Genomic DNA, 17984 nt, shown 5'->3' with positions numbered 1-17984 from the left:
ACTTGAGCAAGTTATCGACACAGAGCACACATCTCCCTTTGTGGTGGTTTAAGCAAGCAACAGGAACACTTACACACTTAAAGGGAAGGCAGTTTGTTCAGCAAAAAAGCTAGTCTCGCAGGTTGTTGGACTTCTTTGTATCAGTGTTGACACAGGGCTGTGGAGATAGGTCTGGCAATGCAAAACTAGTGTTAAAGGAATTGGGCCCTCCATAAATAAATAAGCATTTCTTTTATTCATTTGTTGTTGTTTTTTTAAGTACTTAGACATAAGCATACACCTAAGACAATATCTAAAATGTAATCCTGCTTTAACTTAAACATTATGGCACAATAAAGGATAGACACAAAGAAATAACATGTTCCTGTATTCCTTAATGTGAGTTGTATTAATAAAATGCAATTGAAGATTTCTTATATAAGAAAATGTATATAGTAAACAAGTGACAGTGAAGCTCTTCATGAAGGCATTAACTAACAATGCACTAAAATTGAGAGACAAATAGACAAAAGGTAGGACATATATGAATCAATTCAAACTCCGTAACAAATCTAAAATGTGAAGTTTTAAAACTGCAAATCAAGTCACACAGTAAAACCACATCCTTTTGAATGCGTTTGTCACAGTCAGGCCATTTGGAGGTAAAATAATGTATTCCATTTTTCATGGAAGACCTGTTATATTGGATGCACCTCACTTAACATCCCATCCCTGCTTTATATCCTATTTATGCTACCATCTTGACATTATCTAATCTAACAATATTAAACTCCTAAACAAAACTTGCCTAAAACTCCCTGTTGTATCCACATAATATTCAAGTTCAATAGTACAAACAACCCCAGCAACACCTGATTAATCTCTATCTTACACTTTTTACTTGACAAGAGTCATTAAGAGAAAGTGTAATACATAACTAAAGGAAAAACAAAGTGCTGGTGAGGTTTTGGCCATCCATGTGGCTCAGCTAAGAAGAGGACTGTTTTCTTTCGGCTCTTCAACAAGATCATCCTCCCCTGAGAAGACAAACTCTGGGTTTTTGACCTCTTCTGCAACATCCACTCCTATCAGACCCACCACCCTGAAATGTGGGGGGAAAAAACAGCATAAGAGCAGCAGAAAAACATTTTATACATTACGGTCTCTACCAAATACAACTAAACTGGGTAACTGTCTTCTCAGCATAGATTATCTCTGCACACGTGCATCAGCTTCTCTAAATTAGAGACATTTTCAACACACAAGTTTTCACCCATCAAAGTCACTGATGTTTCAAATGTTACAACAACAATTAGTGTACTAGTCGCCAGGTTTGACGATCTGTTGACCTACTGAAAAAAGGTTGTGTAGCGAATGCTGTCCTCAGCTGTTAGGCTGAGATTGCTGAACCAGTGGCTTTGTTATTCTTTAACTACTCACCATGTAACAGAATAAGCAGCACGTGTGACAGAGATGGATTTACTGGAGGAGTTTTTTGTTTCATGTTGCGCCTCCCACACTGACTCAGCAGCACTACTTTGCCAACTCAATGTAACAAAACAAATGTAAGAACACAATGTACCACAAATAAGTATCCTTTTATGGCCATTTCTATATAATAAGACAGCATCAATGTTGAAGGTGTACACGTATCATTCATATTATGACATAATATCATAGATTTAAATTACTATATGAAGAGATTTGGAAAGGGAAGTTGGATGTGGTGAATGCAGGAATGAGGAACCGACTCTTCTTGTTTTCTGAGGGCCCAAAGGGTGAAGGAAGCCATTCCTCTTTTTCTAGTCAAGCAAAACTGGCAAACAGTGACTCAGCAGATAAAAAGGTGTTTGTAATGCAACTCAATCCAAAGAGTACAGCTCTACACATGAAGCATATCTACACAGCACAAACTGTTCATGAATTGCTGTTTTTATTGTAGTATAAATGAATACCTTTGGGTAAAATACTCTCTGAACACCTTTTCAAGTTTGGAAATGTATGCTTGTATGCTACAATTATGTAAACCATTTGGTATTTGTAGTAAAACATGCAAAAGTGCTGTTATACATTGGCAACATGATTAACTCACCCTAGGACAAACAAAGGGATGACACAGAGTCCTGCCGACAACAGGAAGACGAAGCCAGGGTACCATGCCACTGTAGCAGCATAGACGCTGTTGAAGACTGCGACCGATACATTGGTAGTTAAACTGTCCAGGAAGGAAAGAAGGGCAAACAGGGCTCCTGCAAAAAAACATACCCAGGAGAGAAAAAATAAACAAGTTTTAACCAGTGATAGAGTGACTAAAAAAAAAAAAAGGATACACAGCATTGTTCCAAGATTCGCTCAAAGGAACAAAAACTTGGAGTGCTTTGTGTTCAAGTAGATCATGAAGTTGCTGGGACAGGCAACTCTTCAATGGACCCTGACTCTACAAACACACAGACACGGTTCTGTGGCTCTTGCAAAGCCCTAAACCCACTCACCCTGCTCAGACTTTGAGATGATCTTTGATATCATGGAGCGCAGAACAGGGAAAGGCATGATAGACAGAAGCATTGGCACCCTCACTGTGGTAAACAAATAACAGAAGACAGACTTTATATTACATAGCATAATACAGGGACTATAATGTAACCACATCATATTGTAAAAGACATAAAGAAAAACATATTTAACAGTTTTTCAAGGTTATCTTTGTAAAAAAAGATATGAATGAACATTGAAATAAACAATGCAGTGATAATATATCATAATTACATTGTCTTATTGGCTTACAATTATCTGATAAAATACACAAGATACTGTAACCCTACAAAAGTATATTATTGGTTTAAGCAGCAATGTTGTTATACAGTGTTTCTCACCTAAAAACATCAGTAAAGTGGTCTTAGTAAACGCCAATAGAACCATGCCTGATATAACAGACAGGATTCCCATCAGGACAATGAGCAGCTGTGGCACACCACAGTATGTGAACGCTGACACTCCCACAAAACTGGTCAGGAACACAGTGGTGGACAATGCTGAGCCGTAGCCAATCAAAATCTCAGTCCAGCACAGTGGCTTATTCAGCTCATATAGCGTCATCAAGGAGATCCCACCCATATAAGCAAAGGAGAAGCTGGTGAAGATGAGTACCAGGAGGACCAAGACAGTTTTACTTCGGCGGCTGGTCCTAGCAAACATGTGGTAGACCCCATAGATCATCTGTTTTATGGCTGAGGGCTCAGGAGACCCATCTAAAAGAATAGCATCAGTGGGAGCCTTCTTCACAGTCTCTTCTAAAATGAAAATTGCATAGAGCAGAATTAAACACTGACACAACGCAGAGGTTAGGAAAGGCCAGTTAAAGCCTGCAGCTCTCAAAAAGTAGCCTGATGATATTGAAGCCACCCCAGACAACAGGCCAATCATCATGTCCACTCCAGCCATGCGCAGAGTCTTCTGACGGCCATCCTCACACAAGTCTGCTACGTAGGCGAAACAGCCCCCTAGAAATGTGCCCAACCCACCAAACAGAGAACTGAGAAGCGAGGAGCCAATGAGCAAGTAAACGTTGAGCTCAAAGTAGGACACTGTCAGGAAGGCCAAGTTGTAGATCAACGAGCCAATCAAAGGCATGATGATTGTAATCTTGCGTCCTCCCAGGTCACTATAGGCCACAAGCATGAAGGTGACAACCAAAGAAGGGATTGTGGAGAAGAGCTCTGTGTAAAGGGAGAAGAGAGATGCCTGCCTCTGTACCTCCTAGAAACACAGAAAGAGAGAGCATGGTTTAGTCTAAAAGTCATGTATGGGCTGGCACTGGACTGCATTCAAGTGTAACAGCAGGCCTCAGAAGGCAAACTATCTACCATTAAATTGGCAACTATCCTTCAAATGATATCAGTTAAACAGAAATGGTGACAATCCAATGTCATGAAACCAACACAGAATGGAAGCACTTTGATGTGTGCGTCATGTGATTTTTTTTTATATTTTATTCAGGGCCAAAAGGAACACAGCTTTCTGTAGTGCAACAGGTGCAGGAGATATTTTCAGACAAAACAGGCTTTTCCAGGTCAGTGCATTTGTTCTCACTTCTCTGCTTTGTTTCATTCTTCCTTTATAAATACAACATTACCACTTTTTAACAGAAGAATATTTTTTTCTAAATCCTTTTTGTAATATGGTATGCCTTGGTGTACTGCAGACTTAATTGATGTGAACTAATAAGTCTCTCACCCCCTACACGAGACTGAGTTCCCTGAGCAGCTCCTTCAGCAGCAGAATGCTGCATTCTCAGTGTAAGAAGGAGCGCTAACGCAAGTCCTTCATTCCAGCAGCAGTCAGACTCTTTAATGTAACATCATAATCTAGCACTGCTAAATGTTTCTGCAATATCAGCCATCACTGGTCAATATCCTGCACTGCGCTTTACTATATATTACCGTGTCACCTCCAACTGTGCAATATTTCATCTCTGTTCATCCGCACCTTACTCACCTGTATATCTGTGTTTATATACCTCTATATGTCTGTTTATAGAAGGTTTATTGTGTAAATATGTTTGATCTATTACTTTTATTATTATAACAAATTATATTCTTTTTCTATCTCTTATACTCAATGTATATTATTTTTCACCAATGTCTACTTAATGTGTATTTGTGGTATTCTGTTGTGTGTACATTGTTTTTCTTTTGAGCTTCTGTAGCAAAGGAATTTCCCCAGTGTGGGATTAATAAAGTTTATTTTAGCTTATCTTATTTTAAGTGATATATGTGCTCTGACATTTTAGCAAAAGTGTTGCTATGACAGCATATACAGTACATTCAGTATTGTCTGTACGAGTTAAGAACAGTGACCTTTAGTCACAGGTCTCACCATATCACCTAACAGTGCAGTAAATCAGGTATTTTTGATCTGAGCTGTGTTGCTAGAAAGGATCTGAAAGGATTCAGGTAACTGAATTCTACTTTTACCTTGAATTACTTAAATTAATGCTCTCTTACATCGAGGTTTAAGTGACTAACCTCGTGGTAGCTGGAATGGTTGCTGCTGTTGCTGTTCTCTGCACATCTGGAAGCGTTGTCAGAGATGGGATAGGTGGTGTTTGTGAGCTCCTGCCAAAGCCTCCGGTACACATACTGCTGCACAAGAGGATAGATGAGAAAACTGGAGAACGCGTACAGTGCAACCACAGGCTCCACGAGGAAAAGACCCTTCATTTTGAAGGGTCGCAATATATTCCTTGAAAAAAAAGAGAAGAAGAGAATCAATTTAAAGTTAACATGAACACAGATAATAAGGTAAACTGTGCATGTAGTTTTTTTTTTTTTTTTTTTTTTTAAACATATCCGTGTATAAATAAGACTTATGATATTGAACAGATCTAGATTATTGAGTTATCAGTTGCCCATCGCTTTAATAACATTCAGGTACAGTGTGCAGGTTAATGAGGATATCCACATTCCTCTTTAGTAGCCCACAAAACAGGTTACAGCGACTACATGGAAGTTCAGATATTTGTTTAGCTGATGTCGATGAGAGCGTTTGCACATCGATCCACATTATCTGACAGTTTGAAAGTTGAATATATTATTGTTAAGAGGAATATAACATAATAACCCTGTAATTTAGCCTAGTTTGTTTGTTTGTACCTTTGAATACTGCTTTAATAATTAGATACACACACACAATGGAAGACAACAACAGCTTAGCCTTTACCTTATTTGCTTTCAAGATGTTGACCAGAACATGCAGTATAACTCTTACCTTTTAGATTGTCGCTTGGATCATGTTTACAAATACATTGCAAGACGTGTTTACATGTGTTTAGACACGATCCGATCAGATATCTTGCTTTATACAGAAGCGTACGGCGTACTGAAATCCCAATGTCCCGCCTTTCACCATACGATTGGACAGCAGTCTTTCGAGGCTGTTTATTCGATAGCTGGAACTGTCAATCATGAGAAAAATCGGGCGAGAACATTTTGTGACTTCCTGTTGCAGGCTCTTTATTGAATATTAACGTGTATTTAATACCTCCAAGAACCGTTAACTGGATTTAGCTGATACATTGTTTTATTTACGAACTCTAAATGCTTCCGTTGTATAAAAGCACAAGGTACCTTTACTAACGTTAATAACGTTGATGTAGGCGTGCTTTGCGTTGGAATGTACCATTTTTGCCAACACGGAAGGATTTTGTTGTGACAGCGGAGAAACCGAGAAACCGAGAAACCCGGCGGGGGCACTAGACGGTAAGGCGAAATTATCATCCCTTCACTGTAAGATAGAGCCGACATTCAAATATATACACAGACTTATGTTTTACATGACTGAGTCACTCAAATATATGCATTGCAAGTAAATGTCATCTTATCATGCCGGACGTGCAGGTAACGTTCGTAACGTTACCACCATCAAAATACCGTCAGCTAGCGAATCATAGCTAACGTTACCCCTGTGATTAATTTAGCTAACTTAGCTAGCTAACGTTACCAGCCAACATTCACGTTAGATAGGTAAACGACAACTTTATCAGTTTAGCTATCTCTTTCGTTTTCTTAGTTGGTTTTTCACTTCTCAAAATCCACAGTTAAAGCTAGCTGGCGGGTAATATTAACGTTAGCGTTAGCTTCGCCTGCTGCAGTTGCATTATAAAGTCGTGACTGTCCGTGTCAGGATGGATGATATTTCAGTCCCCCGGCCTAACGTTATCTTTTACAGTGTTGGTGCTGCTCATAATCCCTAGCTAACGTTACCTGCGATATTCAGTTTAAAAGATACGTTTTTCATATGTTTCGGCCTTGGTTATGTCCGTAATTGATGGTTTGTCTTCTGATTTCGCAATGAAAGTTTTCTGGCGTTCACGCGTAATGTTATTACCTAATACTACGATAGGTTTCCATAATGTGTAATACAATTAACAATGTGTAATACAATTTCAAAATGTTTAAACAAAAAAAAATGCATTACCTGCAATCAGAGTGGTTTACAATTATGGTAACGTTACTGTATTTACCGTCTTTGAAACGTCCTTATAGCCACAACATTAGCTACACATATTTGAAACTGACATTATTCATTTTTAACCAAACTTTATAAAAAAGCAAGCGATGTATGTCCATGTCATATGTCACCTCTCCATCAATAATCAATTGACCATCGTACACTATAGTAGCTATTAAATAACAGATGGTGTGTCTCATTGTGAGTGTCTCTCTTGTCTGATATGCTGTTATTCATTCTTTTTGTTTCCAGGTCATAACGGAAAGTTAGGTTTTTTCATCTTGGATCAACAATGGCATTCAGCAAGGGATATCGCATTTACCACAAGCTGGACCCACCCCCCTACAGTGTTATAGTGGAAACTAGAACCAGGGAGGAATGCCTCATGTTTGAATCGGGGGCTGTTGCTGTTCTGTGTAAGACATCTTGTTTGATTGCACTGTAATGAGAGATGATTTAAATACTCTGAACTCTTGCCCCACATAAGGATGCTACAAGGGAAATGCATCTATAAGATACATATCATTGACTATCAAGTGATGGACATGATTCTGTACTATGAATAAGTCACAGGCTACATTTAAAGGAGAGCACTACTAATATTCAACTTTGTGTTGCTTTTGTTTGTCTTCTAGCGGCGGCAGAAAAGGAGGCCATTAAAAACACATACGCCAAGATTGTTGATGCTTATGGCATCCTGGGTGTCCTCCGCCTTAACTTGGGTAAGCTACAGACACATATTCTTTGCTCTTTTTTCCAGAAATTTCCTGGATTCAGTCCAACCTGAACCCAGGTTCTTGTGTGACTGTAACGGCCCTCTGGTTTGTAGTCCTGTTGCTGCTTACTTATAAGCTGCTTTCTGCTGCCCTCTACATAACCTTGAATACTGTCGTTGTCACAATAGAGTATAAAGCCACATAAAAGATTAAAGCTCAGTCTTATAGATGGCTGAGATTTGACTGGCTGGGGATTTCCTTTAAAGTAGTGGTACCAAAGTTGAATTAACCATTTATTGTCCAGTCTCTTAATGCTAAATGTTTTATCATATGTTTTCTTCATGTAATGCTTCATGTCTTTCAACATACTGCTTGTTTTTATCCCTTTTCTTTACAATTCACCATATATGTTTTCATACTCATTTACTCTTTTTTTTTTTTCACCATACTCCACCTTACTTATACAGGTGACTCCATGCTCCACAGTCTGGTGGTTGTGACAGGATGCAGCTCTGTGGGGAAGGTGCAGGATTCTGAGGTTTTCAGGGTCACACAAACAGATTTTATATCGCTGAAGAATGATCCAGGAGATGAGGACCGGATCGCTGAAGTACGAAAGGTCCTGAACTCAGGACACTTCTACTTTGCGTGGTCTGCCACTGGAGTCAGCATGGACTTGAGTCTCAATGCACATCGCAGGATCTTAGAGGACACTACAGATAACCGCTTCTTTTGGTAAGAGCATAAAATGTTTACTCTACCAAGGTAATAAGAAGTAGGCAGGTATTGGGCGTTAGCAATTTCTGAAGTAGTAGATATGAACTAAATATGTGTTCTGCAATCTGCACAGTCCTTCTGATAAAATTGTTTCTTCTGAATGTGTGATTTGCAACTAAGATGTGAAAATGCACTGTTCACACTGAATTTGTTTGTGTGTTTACTGTTGTGTCTGTCTTGATTAATCAATAGGAACCAATCTCTGCACCTGCACCTCAAACACTACGGAGTAAACTGTGATGACTGGCTGTTGAGGCTGATGTGTGGTGGTGTGGAGATCAGGACCATATATGCAGGGCACAAACAGGCAAAGGCTTGCACCTTCTCCCGCCTCAGCTCCGAGCGAGCCGGCACGCGATTCAACGTCCGAGGTACAAATGACGATGGACAGGTGGCCAACTTTGTGGAGACTGAACAGGTGACTCAATGTTTCAATAGTTTAATTAGATCTCTCTTCCTGTTTGAGAGGTGTAGATGATAAAAGCTGCTGATTAAAAATCAGTTTGATACTGTATTTGCATCAGTTTCTATATGACCACATGACCTTGGTTAATACAGTCTGTTTAAACATTAACTGTTGAGGACCAAACCTGGTGCAGCCTTGTAGTGAAACACTGTTGTTCCAGCATTTTATGCTGTCACTGTAGAATGAAATCGTTCAAAAGCCAGCAGGATTTTCTGTTATGTTTTTTTATTATTTTGCTTTTATTCAGGGTGGCCGCGGGTCCTTTAAAAAGTCTTAAATCACTTTTCCTAAAAATAAGGCCTTAAAAAGTATTAAATTGTCTTAAATTCAGATTGGATAGGTCTTAAATATGTTTGTGTCATGCCACCGCGAAAATGCAGGCAATCCGTTCTGCCAGCCAGGTCGAATATTTTTTACGGAAGGTAACGTAACCCCATTTGTACATGACCTATCTCCTGACCAATCGGCTATCCTAACCTTAACCTTCACCGAGGTCAAATGCCTAACCCCTACCAATCGGGCTGCTTCGTGGGCGGGTCTTGGCGTGGCCATAGTCAGTGGGATTTGCAATTTCGCTGCATACAGGTAATAGGCTACAGCAATGGTTGATAGGCACCTAGAAACATGGGGAAATGGAAGTTCAATTACAAATGGCTTGAAAAGAACGAGTATTATTGGTTAAGGTCGGTGCCTGGGAATGTTTATGAAGCGAACTGCGTTATGCGTCGGAAGAATTTCAAACTTGGTAAACTACGTACTACGTAAAGGCTCGCCAGCAGCCCGTAATTGCTAGTTTCTGCTACACCATTTCTACTGCTAGCAACGATGTAAACGCTACAACGCTGGATGTTAGGATGGGAAATCCACAGCCAACAATGCCAGCTGACCACTGAGCAATTTGTGGCTCTATGCCAACACTCCGAGCAGAGGTGAGTTGGGTGCTGAAGACTGTGACAAGCCACAATTCCTACAAGTATAATGACGAGATTTAAGAAGTGTTCAAAGCAATGTTTCCAGATTCGGGGCTTGTACAGTCATTTACCTGTGGAAAGGACAAGACCAGATACGTTACGCTAAATTTGGACTGGCGCCATATATCAAAAAATAACTCCTCACCTAAGTCCAAAAATGCGGTGCGTTTGTAATTATGTTTGACAAGACACTTAACCAGACAAGTGGTGCTCATAAGTTTATGAACCCATGATAAGTTGACTAAAAAGAGGAATACAAAAATCATCTTTTGGAAATTAATCTTAATTCCTTATTTTAAAAAAGTCCAACCTTTAAGGACACCAATTTTCTTTGTGAATAAATAATGTATCGTAAATAAATAAATGTTCTTCCTTTAAAATACAGGGGGCATAAGTCAGTCCACCCCTATGTTAAATTCCCATAGAGGCATGCAGATTTTTATTTTTAAAGGCCAGTTATTTCATGGATACTATGCAGCCTGATAAAGTTCCCTTGGCCTTTGGAATTAAAATAGCCCCACATCATCACATACCCTTCACCATACCCCCACATCATCACATACCCTTATACCCCCACATCATCACATACCCTTCACCATACCCCCCACATCATCACATACCCTTATACCCCCACATCATCACATACCCTTCACCATACCCCCCACATCATCACATACCCTTCACCATACCTAGAGATGGGGCACTTTCAATAAAATTATCTCTCAATGTAAATCAAACCAGCTATGAGGCTAACTGAAATAAAACCATGCCAATCTCTAGGTATGGTGAAGGGTATGTGATGATGTGGGGGGTACGGTGAAGGGTATGTGATGATGTGGGGGGTATAGTGAAGGGTATGTGAGGATGTGGGGCTATTTTTATGAGCAGCATGTATACTATTTATACATATTGGCAGGTAAACAGCAGACTCTAATACCATTCTAAAACTCAATTTGGCTGTTTTTAATTCATTCATTTTAATTTGTCTAATTAAAGAATAGTGCCCTATCCATAGTTGGTATTCACTTGACAAATCAGTAAAGCTTAACTATATGATACACAACATACAAGAGGTTAGTTAATAAATATATTTATGGCACACTTACTTTGAAATGCTGAAGTAGATCCTGGGCAGTTGCATGGCCCATGAACTGCTCCATATAATCTTGACTGGATGTGGTCATTTAACCAATAACGCACATTCAAGTCCAGTTGTTTGCTTTTGGTTGTCTGGTTCAGTGTCTCGTTGAACATAATTACAACGCACCGCATTCAAGTCTTAAATTTCATTTAGAAGTGGTCTTAAAAAGTCTTAAATTTAACTTGTTTATACCTTTAGCCACCCTGTTATTGCTGAGTCAGCACATTGTCTGTGGACACATGCATATTTGAATACACAAGCTTATTTCTCAACTCTTCATTGTGGAAAATTACTCAGTTTGCATTTTCCCTTTTTTATACTTTACAGTTCCTGTTTCAGGAAACAACCACAAAGCTATAGGTTGGACAGATACAGTTACAGTTGCAATACAATGAAATGCGGTACAACCACCAATATTTGCTGCCTCAAAAATTATCATAGTGGTCATTTAACTTTTTGTCAAAGTTTGAATAGAAATTGAATAGAATGGAATCTTCAGATGTATAGTGGTTAGCAGGGTTTTGGTACTGGATTATATTGTATTGTCAGGTGTTCTGCTTATTTTGGCCAGCCCCTGTATTGTTGACAGCTTTTGGTCATGTTGATTAATGATTTAGGCCTCAAAAATCAGCACACCACTGAAAAAAGTAGCCCCTTTACAAATGACATGGTTTCTCCTTTACATTTTCCTTGTGTCCTGACAAAGCGATCACACACACACATGCTGGTATTGTCTATAGCAATATAGTGATGTCATTTCCCTCTCTGCATTATACTATCATAGAATAATTAATTAATTTCTGTCAGTTACCTATGGTTTTAAAAAGGCTATATTCCTTTTTGATCTTTTTATCCTCCTATAGGTTTTATACATTTTATATTTAACATGATATCTTTTCACAATCTGTTTGTCACATTGCAAATATAATTACCGGTAACCAAACATTCCTCTTGTTTTGAACAGGTTATTTTCCTGGACGACAAAGTCTCGTCCTTCATACAGATCCGTGGGTCCATTCCTCTTTTCTGGGAACAGCCAGGAATCCAGGTATTGGAAACTAAACTTATTCTATAAAGACAGCCTAGAATCGTAATTGTGAGGTTTTCATATATTAAGCCACATTATATGAAAATCATATAACAGCCTTCATGTTTGTGTAAACATCCTGCCAATTTTGTAAATGCTGCAGTTGTAGATAAGGCTCACTTAATCTCAGATTGCACATTGTAAGTGTACACTGAACTCTGATGAAGCTACCACTCCTATGTGGAGCTCTTGCAAAACAAGAAAAAACACTTTAATTAAAAGACATTGTATTTGGCATTTGTGGGGAATGAAACATCTCCTTGTAATTACACGGGGAATCTTTATCCTAGTTTTAACACATTTTATCCATGCTGCTGTGTTCAGAAAAAGAGCATTAAGGGTGTTTTGTTGCACCTGAATGAGAATCGGCATCCTAAAGGGACGGATGACAACCCCCACCTGGTATAACCTTCTTTTTGTTTTGGCTCTTGCTGGTGCTGGCACATTCATTTTGCAGACAGGGCTTTCTCTGTGCAGTGCCTAAGGCCAGCGGTGAAAACCAAGGCAACCCAATCATGGTTTCATACCCAGTTATGGTGTTCATGTAATTGGTGACCTCATGATGAGCCATTTTGGAGATCTAAAGCAGGAACTAGGCTCACCTATTAAATGCACACCATAAACAACATCACTGGGATGCTCCTGCCCTTGTCCTGACATTGCACAGACTGGTGGATTAGATCAGACTTGGGGGAGGTAAATGATAGAAATAGTGGTTGGTAAAGGGCATTTTTCTGTTTTCTTCAGCTCCCAGACTTCATTGGTCAGGTGAGAGCTTGGTCTGAAAACATCCCCTAACCCAAACCCTTTTTACTTAGTCTGCTGATTTTCCCAAGGAAACTGGATAGGTCTTAATTGATAACCTAGAAGAATGAGCTGCTAAATATCTTAGAGGGCCAAGAAAAACCAAGACCAAATTAGTCACCTCTTCAGTCCACAATGTCTATGGTTTGGTCAAAATACAGGGTAGTGGGCCCGGGGTTGTTTTCAGACAGAACTGTAATCTTCCTGCTTTTAAAGAACTGTTTAATCTTAGTCCCCTCTACCAATTGTGGCTTCGTATGCTTTCTTTCTTCTCCCCATACTCTCTTATTCATTCCTTGAGCAGGATGGTTAGTTTCAGTTTTATCCAGAAGAAGAGTTATTAATCTTTCTGCAGTAAGCTTGCATTAGAAATTGTGGTGGATTACTCTCTAAATCATACCTGTAGTGTAGTGTCATAAAACCCTGCTGCATGTAAATAAGTAAAGTAGGGCTGCTGCCTCGTCTTAGGTCGCTTTCACACAGCAGTTTGGTGCGATTCAGGGGTGAAGTTGCAACATTGTTGCATTTTTCATTTGGTTCGGTTTGCTTTCACACTGCACTTTGTCAAACGCACCAAACACTGTCACGCGGTGGAAACAGTCGCTTGTTTATTGGATGGAATATCCAAAACTCGCCGACATTTCTAGTCCCAGAAATAATGGAGCAACGCCAAATTTATGTCTTGGGTTTTCTGGTTCTGCTTTGGTGTTTCTAATATTTCAGAAGAAGGCGAACAATGTGAGCAGAACCAATCAGAATCTTCATGGGCGGTTCTAATCTCTGCACAGAGCCGCTGAAAAATAGTTGTGCAAGTGAAAACTCAGAATGGACAGATAGTCTAGCTAGCTGTCTGAATTTACCCTGCAGAGATCTGAGGAGCAGTCAAACATAGTCCTCATAAATCCACCGAATTTTAAAATTCCAATACAAAGAAAGCGGAAGGAAACGGAAAATGCATGCAACCAGCGGAATTTCCTGCAGCACCGATGCAATCTTGGAAGTGGAACGTGAAGGATATAGACTATCAGCTGACAGACAGAGAGAGAGAGATGATGTCACACAGACGACCAGCAATGTGTGGTCAGAACAGCTTATGGATCTGAAAGTTATCATCCCTTAAATCATATACAAGTCCGAAAATTGTGTGCAAGGTTGGAATTGCTGGCTAGTAAATGGTTCACTTCCTGTATTTGGATCGGATTGCATTCTCACCTAAAGTGAGAGCGATGACTGTGTTCAACAGATCAATAAAGTCCTGTGACAGCACTTCACACTGTTGACCCTACGTGCAGTATGATGTTTTTCACAGTTGGGTGTGGTGCCACGATATACTGGATTTTTTCTGCCAAGTCAGAGACCATGTCCTTGGGAAAGCGTAGTATTTTGGTGTTTTTACTGCACATGCTTTTTTACATCTCTTGCAGCAGACTCACCCACAATCAGAGTTTGAGGCCCAGTTGTTAGCTTTCCCTGTAGCATTTTACTTTTTGAGTTACTCTCAGTCCTTACCCTGCTGTGTGGCGATTAGACGTAATCCAAGTTATCAGACGGAGATCCAGGGTGCTGCAGCAGTGGAGCATATGTTGTCCAGTTGCACATTTGGTTGTTGTGGATGTGTTTTGTTGCTAGTTCTCCATTTGGCAGCTGTCCACGGCTGTGTCCTAAGTACAGGGGTTTGATGAGGCGTACTGCCTGGATGATAATGCAGTCCAGCCGATCCTATCACAAATCTCAGGGCGCTTTTTACTCTGCCTGTTACTCATCCTCCTTTCACAGGAAAATGATTTAGTCTTAGGCTTTGCACCAAGAGAGTTCCAGGGAGGACTACCATTCGTAGATGTATTACCCTCCTAAAGCTCTAAGGCAGGGGTTGGCAACCTTTTTGAAGTGCCCTTTTCAAAATGTCTTGTTTATTAGTGTGCCATGTTAACATAATTTTTTTTATGAAATCACATCAAAATGTAATAATTATTATTATTGTATATTATTATTATTATCATTATGGAAACATGATTTTAGTATGCAGTCCTGATTGGTGGAAAATGGTCCGACAAAAATATCACTGTCAAAGAGCCTGAAGCGAAAAGTTGTGGGAAAAGCCCAGCTTTAATCATGAATGGACTGATAAGCAGGTCCTGTATGTCTCCTTTTCAATGAAACGATGCTGTGGCAAAATAATAACACAACCAGCATCATTATCAAGAATGGAGTACACGAACATAACGATTGCGTCATTCACGTGCATATTAAGTAGCCACATGTATTTGTTTTGGTCTTATAATGCATCCATATTTACCGCTCCAGCGGAGAGGATGGTTTCTTCTTTCAGACAGCTTAAGTTTATAAGAATTTGTCCAAATTTCAAGATCCCTGCAAACTAAGATACAAAAACAGACTACAAACCAACAGCTTTTGCTTTAGCTTGTTTTGTAAAAATTCGCTATTTGCAGAGTAGAGCTGTGTTTGCGTAAAACAGCGCGGTGGACAAGAGTGTACTGAGCAGACAGAGCAGATTGAATTATCGCTTTCTACATGTTGATGCCGGTCTACACAGGTGAGTGCACTGATAAGTATTGACTTTTAACTCACGAAGGTTTAATTGTAGCCACCTTACATTAACAAGACGTTAGTTCATCTGCCCCAGCGGTTGTTGGTAATCCTCTTTGTATTGTTCCCAGTCAGAGATATGAGTCAATCAAACTACCGTAAATAACAGGTTGCGCACAGGTGCTGATTTGTTTTCCTCCATGGGTGCTCACACGCGCACACCCTTTAAAAAAAAAAAAAAGTAGTCAAAAATGTTTGCATTTCAGAACCTTAGGAAATGGACAGCGGCCGACACGAACACACACGCCGTAGAAGCTATCTTTCAACTCAGCACAGCGCCACTTCTCACAGATAGGATTGGAGATGAGAAGTTTAATCAGCTTCGTGGGAAATTATAAATCAATGCCACCGACATGACCAATCACACTATGACAGACGCTCCACTTAGCACCGCCTGCAATGTTTAATATTAAAATAATGTAAAAATGAACTGGCAGTCTGGCACACGTGGGTGCTCAGTATTTTTCGTGGGTGCTCAAGCTCCGGAGCACCCACGGTATCGGCACCTATGAGGTCGGCAACTGTGAACGTTGTAATTTGGCATGCGGATGAGAGAGTGCTTCAGCATTTCAACCATGATTTCAACACATCAATAACTCTTTTGCACACATATTGCCAGCGTGCCATTGGTTAAGGTCCCGCGTGCCCATGGTGGCAAGCGTGCCTAAGGTTGCCGACCCCTGCTCTAAGGTGTACAGCTGTAACCTGAGTCATTTCAAATGCTGTTCAGAAAGTTATTAAATATGCATAGCATAGACCTGCACTAGAGAGTGGAATGACAAAATGGCAGCAGCATGGAGCAAAATGTCTAGTCCTGCCAAACGCAGGCCTAGCCAAAATAGGCACATACAGACTTTCAAGCAGATCATATCTGGAGATAAAATGCATTGGTAATAATGATTGACTGGTGTGCTTGTCAGTAGGAGAAAGAGGAGGCAGAAACTAATTGGTGCAGGAGGGATGATGACATTTGATTTTTTTTCTTTGTTGATGACAAGCCATTAGAGACAGGAAGAGATTTTAAAAGCAAGAGAAGATAATCAAAAGTTGACAATGTTTAAACACGGGCAGAGATGGGTTGAGAACTGCAAGGGAACAAGTGAGGACCTGCAATGCAGAGTAAATAGATTTTCTGTGTGCTGGCCGATGTGCACCTCAGCCTGTTAAGGTGTGGTCATGCCTGCCTTTACTTCTCTGTAAAGGTCATTTTACAGACGCCGCAGCCCAGCTGGCGCACGCAAAGGTGACGTCAAAATGACGTAGATCTCGCTGGCGTGCCAGGATTATTTTCTTTCAGCGACAAAGCGGAAACAGGAAGCATGAACGAGCTCCTGGGCAACCGGATGCCAGGACTCTCAGAGTGACTGCAAGTCTCATTTGTAAATTTACTGGGTTAAGATGAGTGACCGGCAATTTCCACTGGATGCGGAACGTCTGCGGAACGTCGACGGAGTCATTAGGTTTCCATTAAAGTCAGTGTGTGTATTTCCACAGACTGCGGAATGTCTGCGTCCCTACTCCGTCCCAGTTCCGTCAGTCCGCAGTCCTCCGCAGCAGATACGCAGAGCTTCTGTTTTTGACGGACGACGGAGAGATCCGCAGCAATTCAGCACACCGCAGATAGTGCGGGACAGGAAGTCGAGCACAGAAACAAAATAAATATCCGGTTAATTTTCAAAATAAAATACACCATGTTCACGACGGATCATATTTCCCTGCACTACACCTTGAAAACACAACACAGAGCTGTTTCCCCTCTACTCCTCTGGATGGAAACAAACTGTTGTTGGTTTTGTGGTTCTATTCTACCTGAATTCTACTTGTGGGTCCTCGTGACTACAGCTGTCAGTCACGGCCGCAGCCGTTCCGCAACAAATCCGGACCCGGTGGGTATTGACGGACGGCGGAGCAGACACGCAGCGGAGCCGGTCCGCAGCAGTTACACATCCAGTGGGAATCCCCGGTTATTTTATGGTGAATGAAAGTAACGGGAAAACCAGCAGGAAAGCCGACGAAGTAGGTCATCGAATCAAATCGAAGCCTCATTCCTCATTAGCGCCACCTCTGTTCAGGAGAAGACTGCAACTAGTGTCGCGACCATCACGCGCAAGTATAAACCGTTACGGCGATCCCATGACGTCACACTGGCACTCGACAGGTCGGCTGTGGCGAGTATACCCCACGTTTCAGGCTCTTGGGTATTTCTTCTGATTCAGTCAGCAACAATATACTCTCAAAATGAGAGAATATATTGCAGAATTAGTGAGACAAAAGAAAAAAACATAAAAAGTTCCAGTGTCTCTTCTACATAGTGTCTTTGACTCTGTATGAGCAAATATCCCTATGATGCCCCTGTGTTGCTGCTACTATAAAATACACTATAAATGGCGTTTTTCCATTACATGGTACCTGCTTGACTCGCCTCGAC

At 40.5% G+C, this 17984-nt stretch overlaps 2 protein-coding genes across 3 annotated transcripts in view; one reads left to right on the top strand and one right to left on the bottom strand.

Annotated features, from left to right (window-relative positions):
* Window positions 1-212: 212 nt before the first annotated feature.
* On the bottom strand, window positions 213-5878 carry LOC114567347 (solute carrier family 46 member 3). Its single transcript, XM_028596423.1, has 6 exons — window positions 5746-5878; window positions 5004-5220; window positions 2853-3735; window positions 2472-2555; window positions 2072-2228; window positions 213-1081 (listed from the first exon to the last, which is right to left on the bottom strand). Exons 2-6 carry the CDS (start codon window positions 5196-5198, stop codon window positions 964-966), a joined length of 1437 nt encoding a protein of 478 aa, XP_028452224.1. The 5' UTR covers window positions 5199-5220; window positions 5746-5878; the 3' UTR covers window positions 213-963.
* Window positions 5879-5972: 94 nt separating this feature from the next.
* synj1 (synaptojanin 1) overlaps window positions 5973-17984 on the top strand; it is a 35365-nt gene continuing 23353 nt past the window's right edge. Inside the window, exons 1-6 of one of the 2 annotated variants that reach the window (XM_028594836.1) lie at window positions 5973-6236; window positions 7240-7403; window positions 7623-7709; window positions 8171-8438; window positions 8673-8898; window positions 12023-12106. In XM_028594836.1, the coding sequence (XP_028450637.1) occupies window positions 7280-7403; window positions 7623-7709; window positions 8171-8438; window positions 8673-8898; window positions 12023-12106 (789 nt within the window). In that variant the 5' untranslated portion in view covers window positions 5973-6236; window positions 7240-7279. The remainder of the gene's footprint in view (window positions 6237-7239; window positions 7404-7622; window positions 7710-8170; window positions 8439-8672; window positions 8899-12022; window positions 12107-17984) is intronic. The other variant, XM_028594837.1, reaches the window with a different exon arrangement.

The sequence above is a fragment of the Perca flavescens genome, chromosome 13 (assembly GCF_004354835.1).
Source record: "Perca flavescens isolate YP-PL-M2 chromosome 13, PFLA_1.0, whole genome shotgun sequence".
Taxonomy (NCBI): Eukaryota; Metazoa; Chordata; class Actinopteri; order Perciformes; family Percidae; genus Perca; species Perca flavescens.
The sequence above is the reverse complement of the archived record's forward strand: the minus strand, read 5'-3'. Positions and strand labels throughout refer to the sequence as shown.

What these genes read in the sequence shown, in the direction of transcription:
- LOC114567347 (XM_028596423.1), bottom strand. Translation starts at nt 5,198, where the DNA reads ATGAAGGGTCTTTTCCTCGTGGAGCCTGTGGTTGCACTGTACGCGTTC. An exon ending in CACTTTACTGATGTTTTTAG is followed by an intron (nt 2,556 to 2,852) that starts GTGAGAAACACT and finishes TGTTTACCACAG; the next exon opens with TGAGGGTGCCAATGCTTCTG. An exon ending in ATCCCTTTGTTTGTCCTAGG is followed by an intron (nt 1,082 to 2,071) that starts GTGAGTTAATCA and finishes CCCACATTTCAG; the next exon opens with GGTGGTGGGTCTGATAGGAG.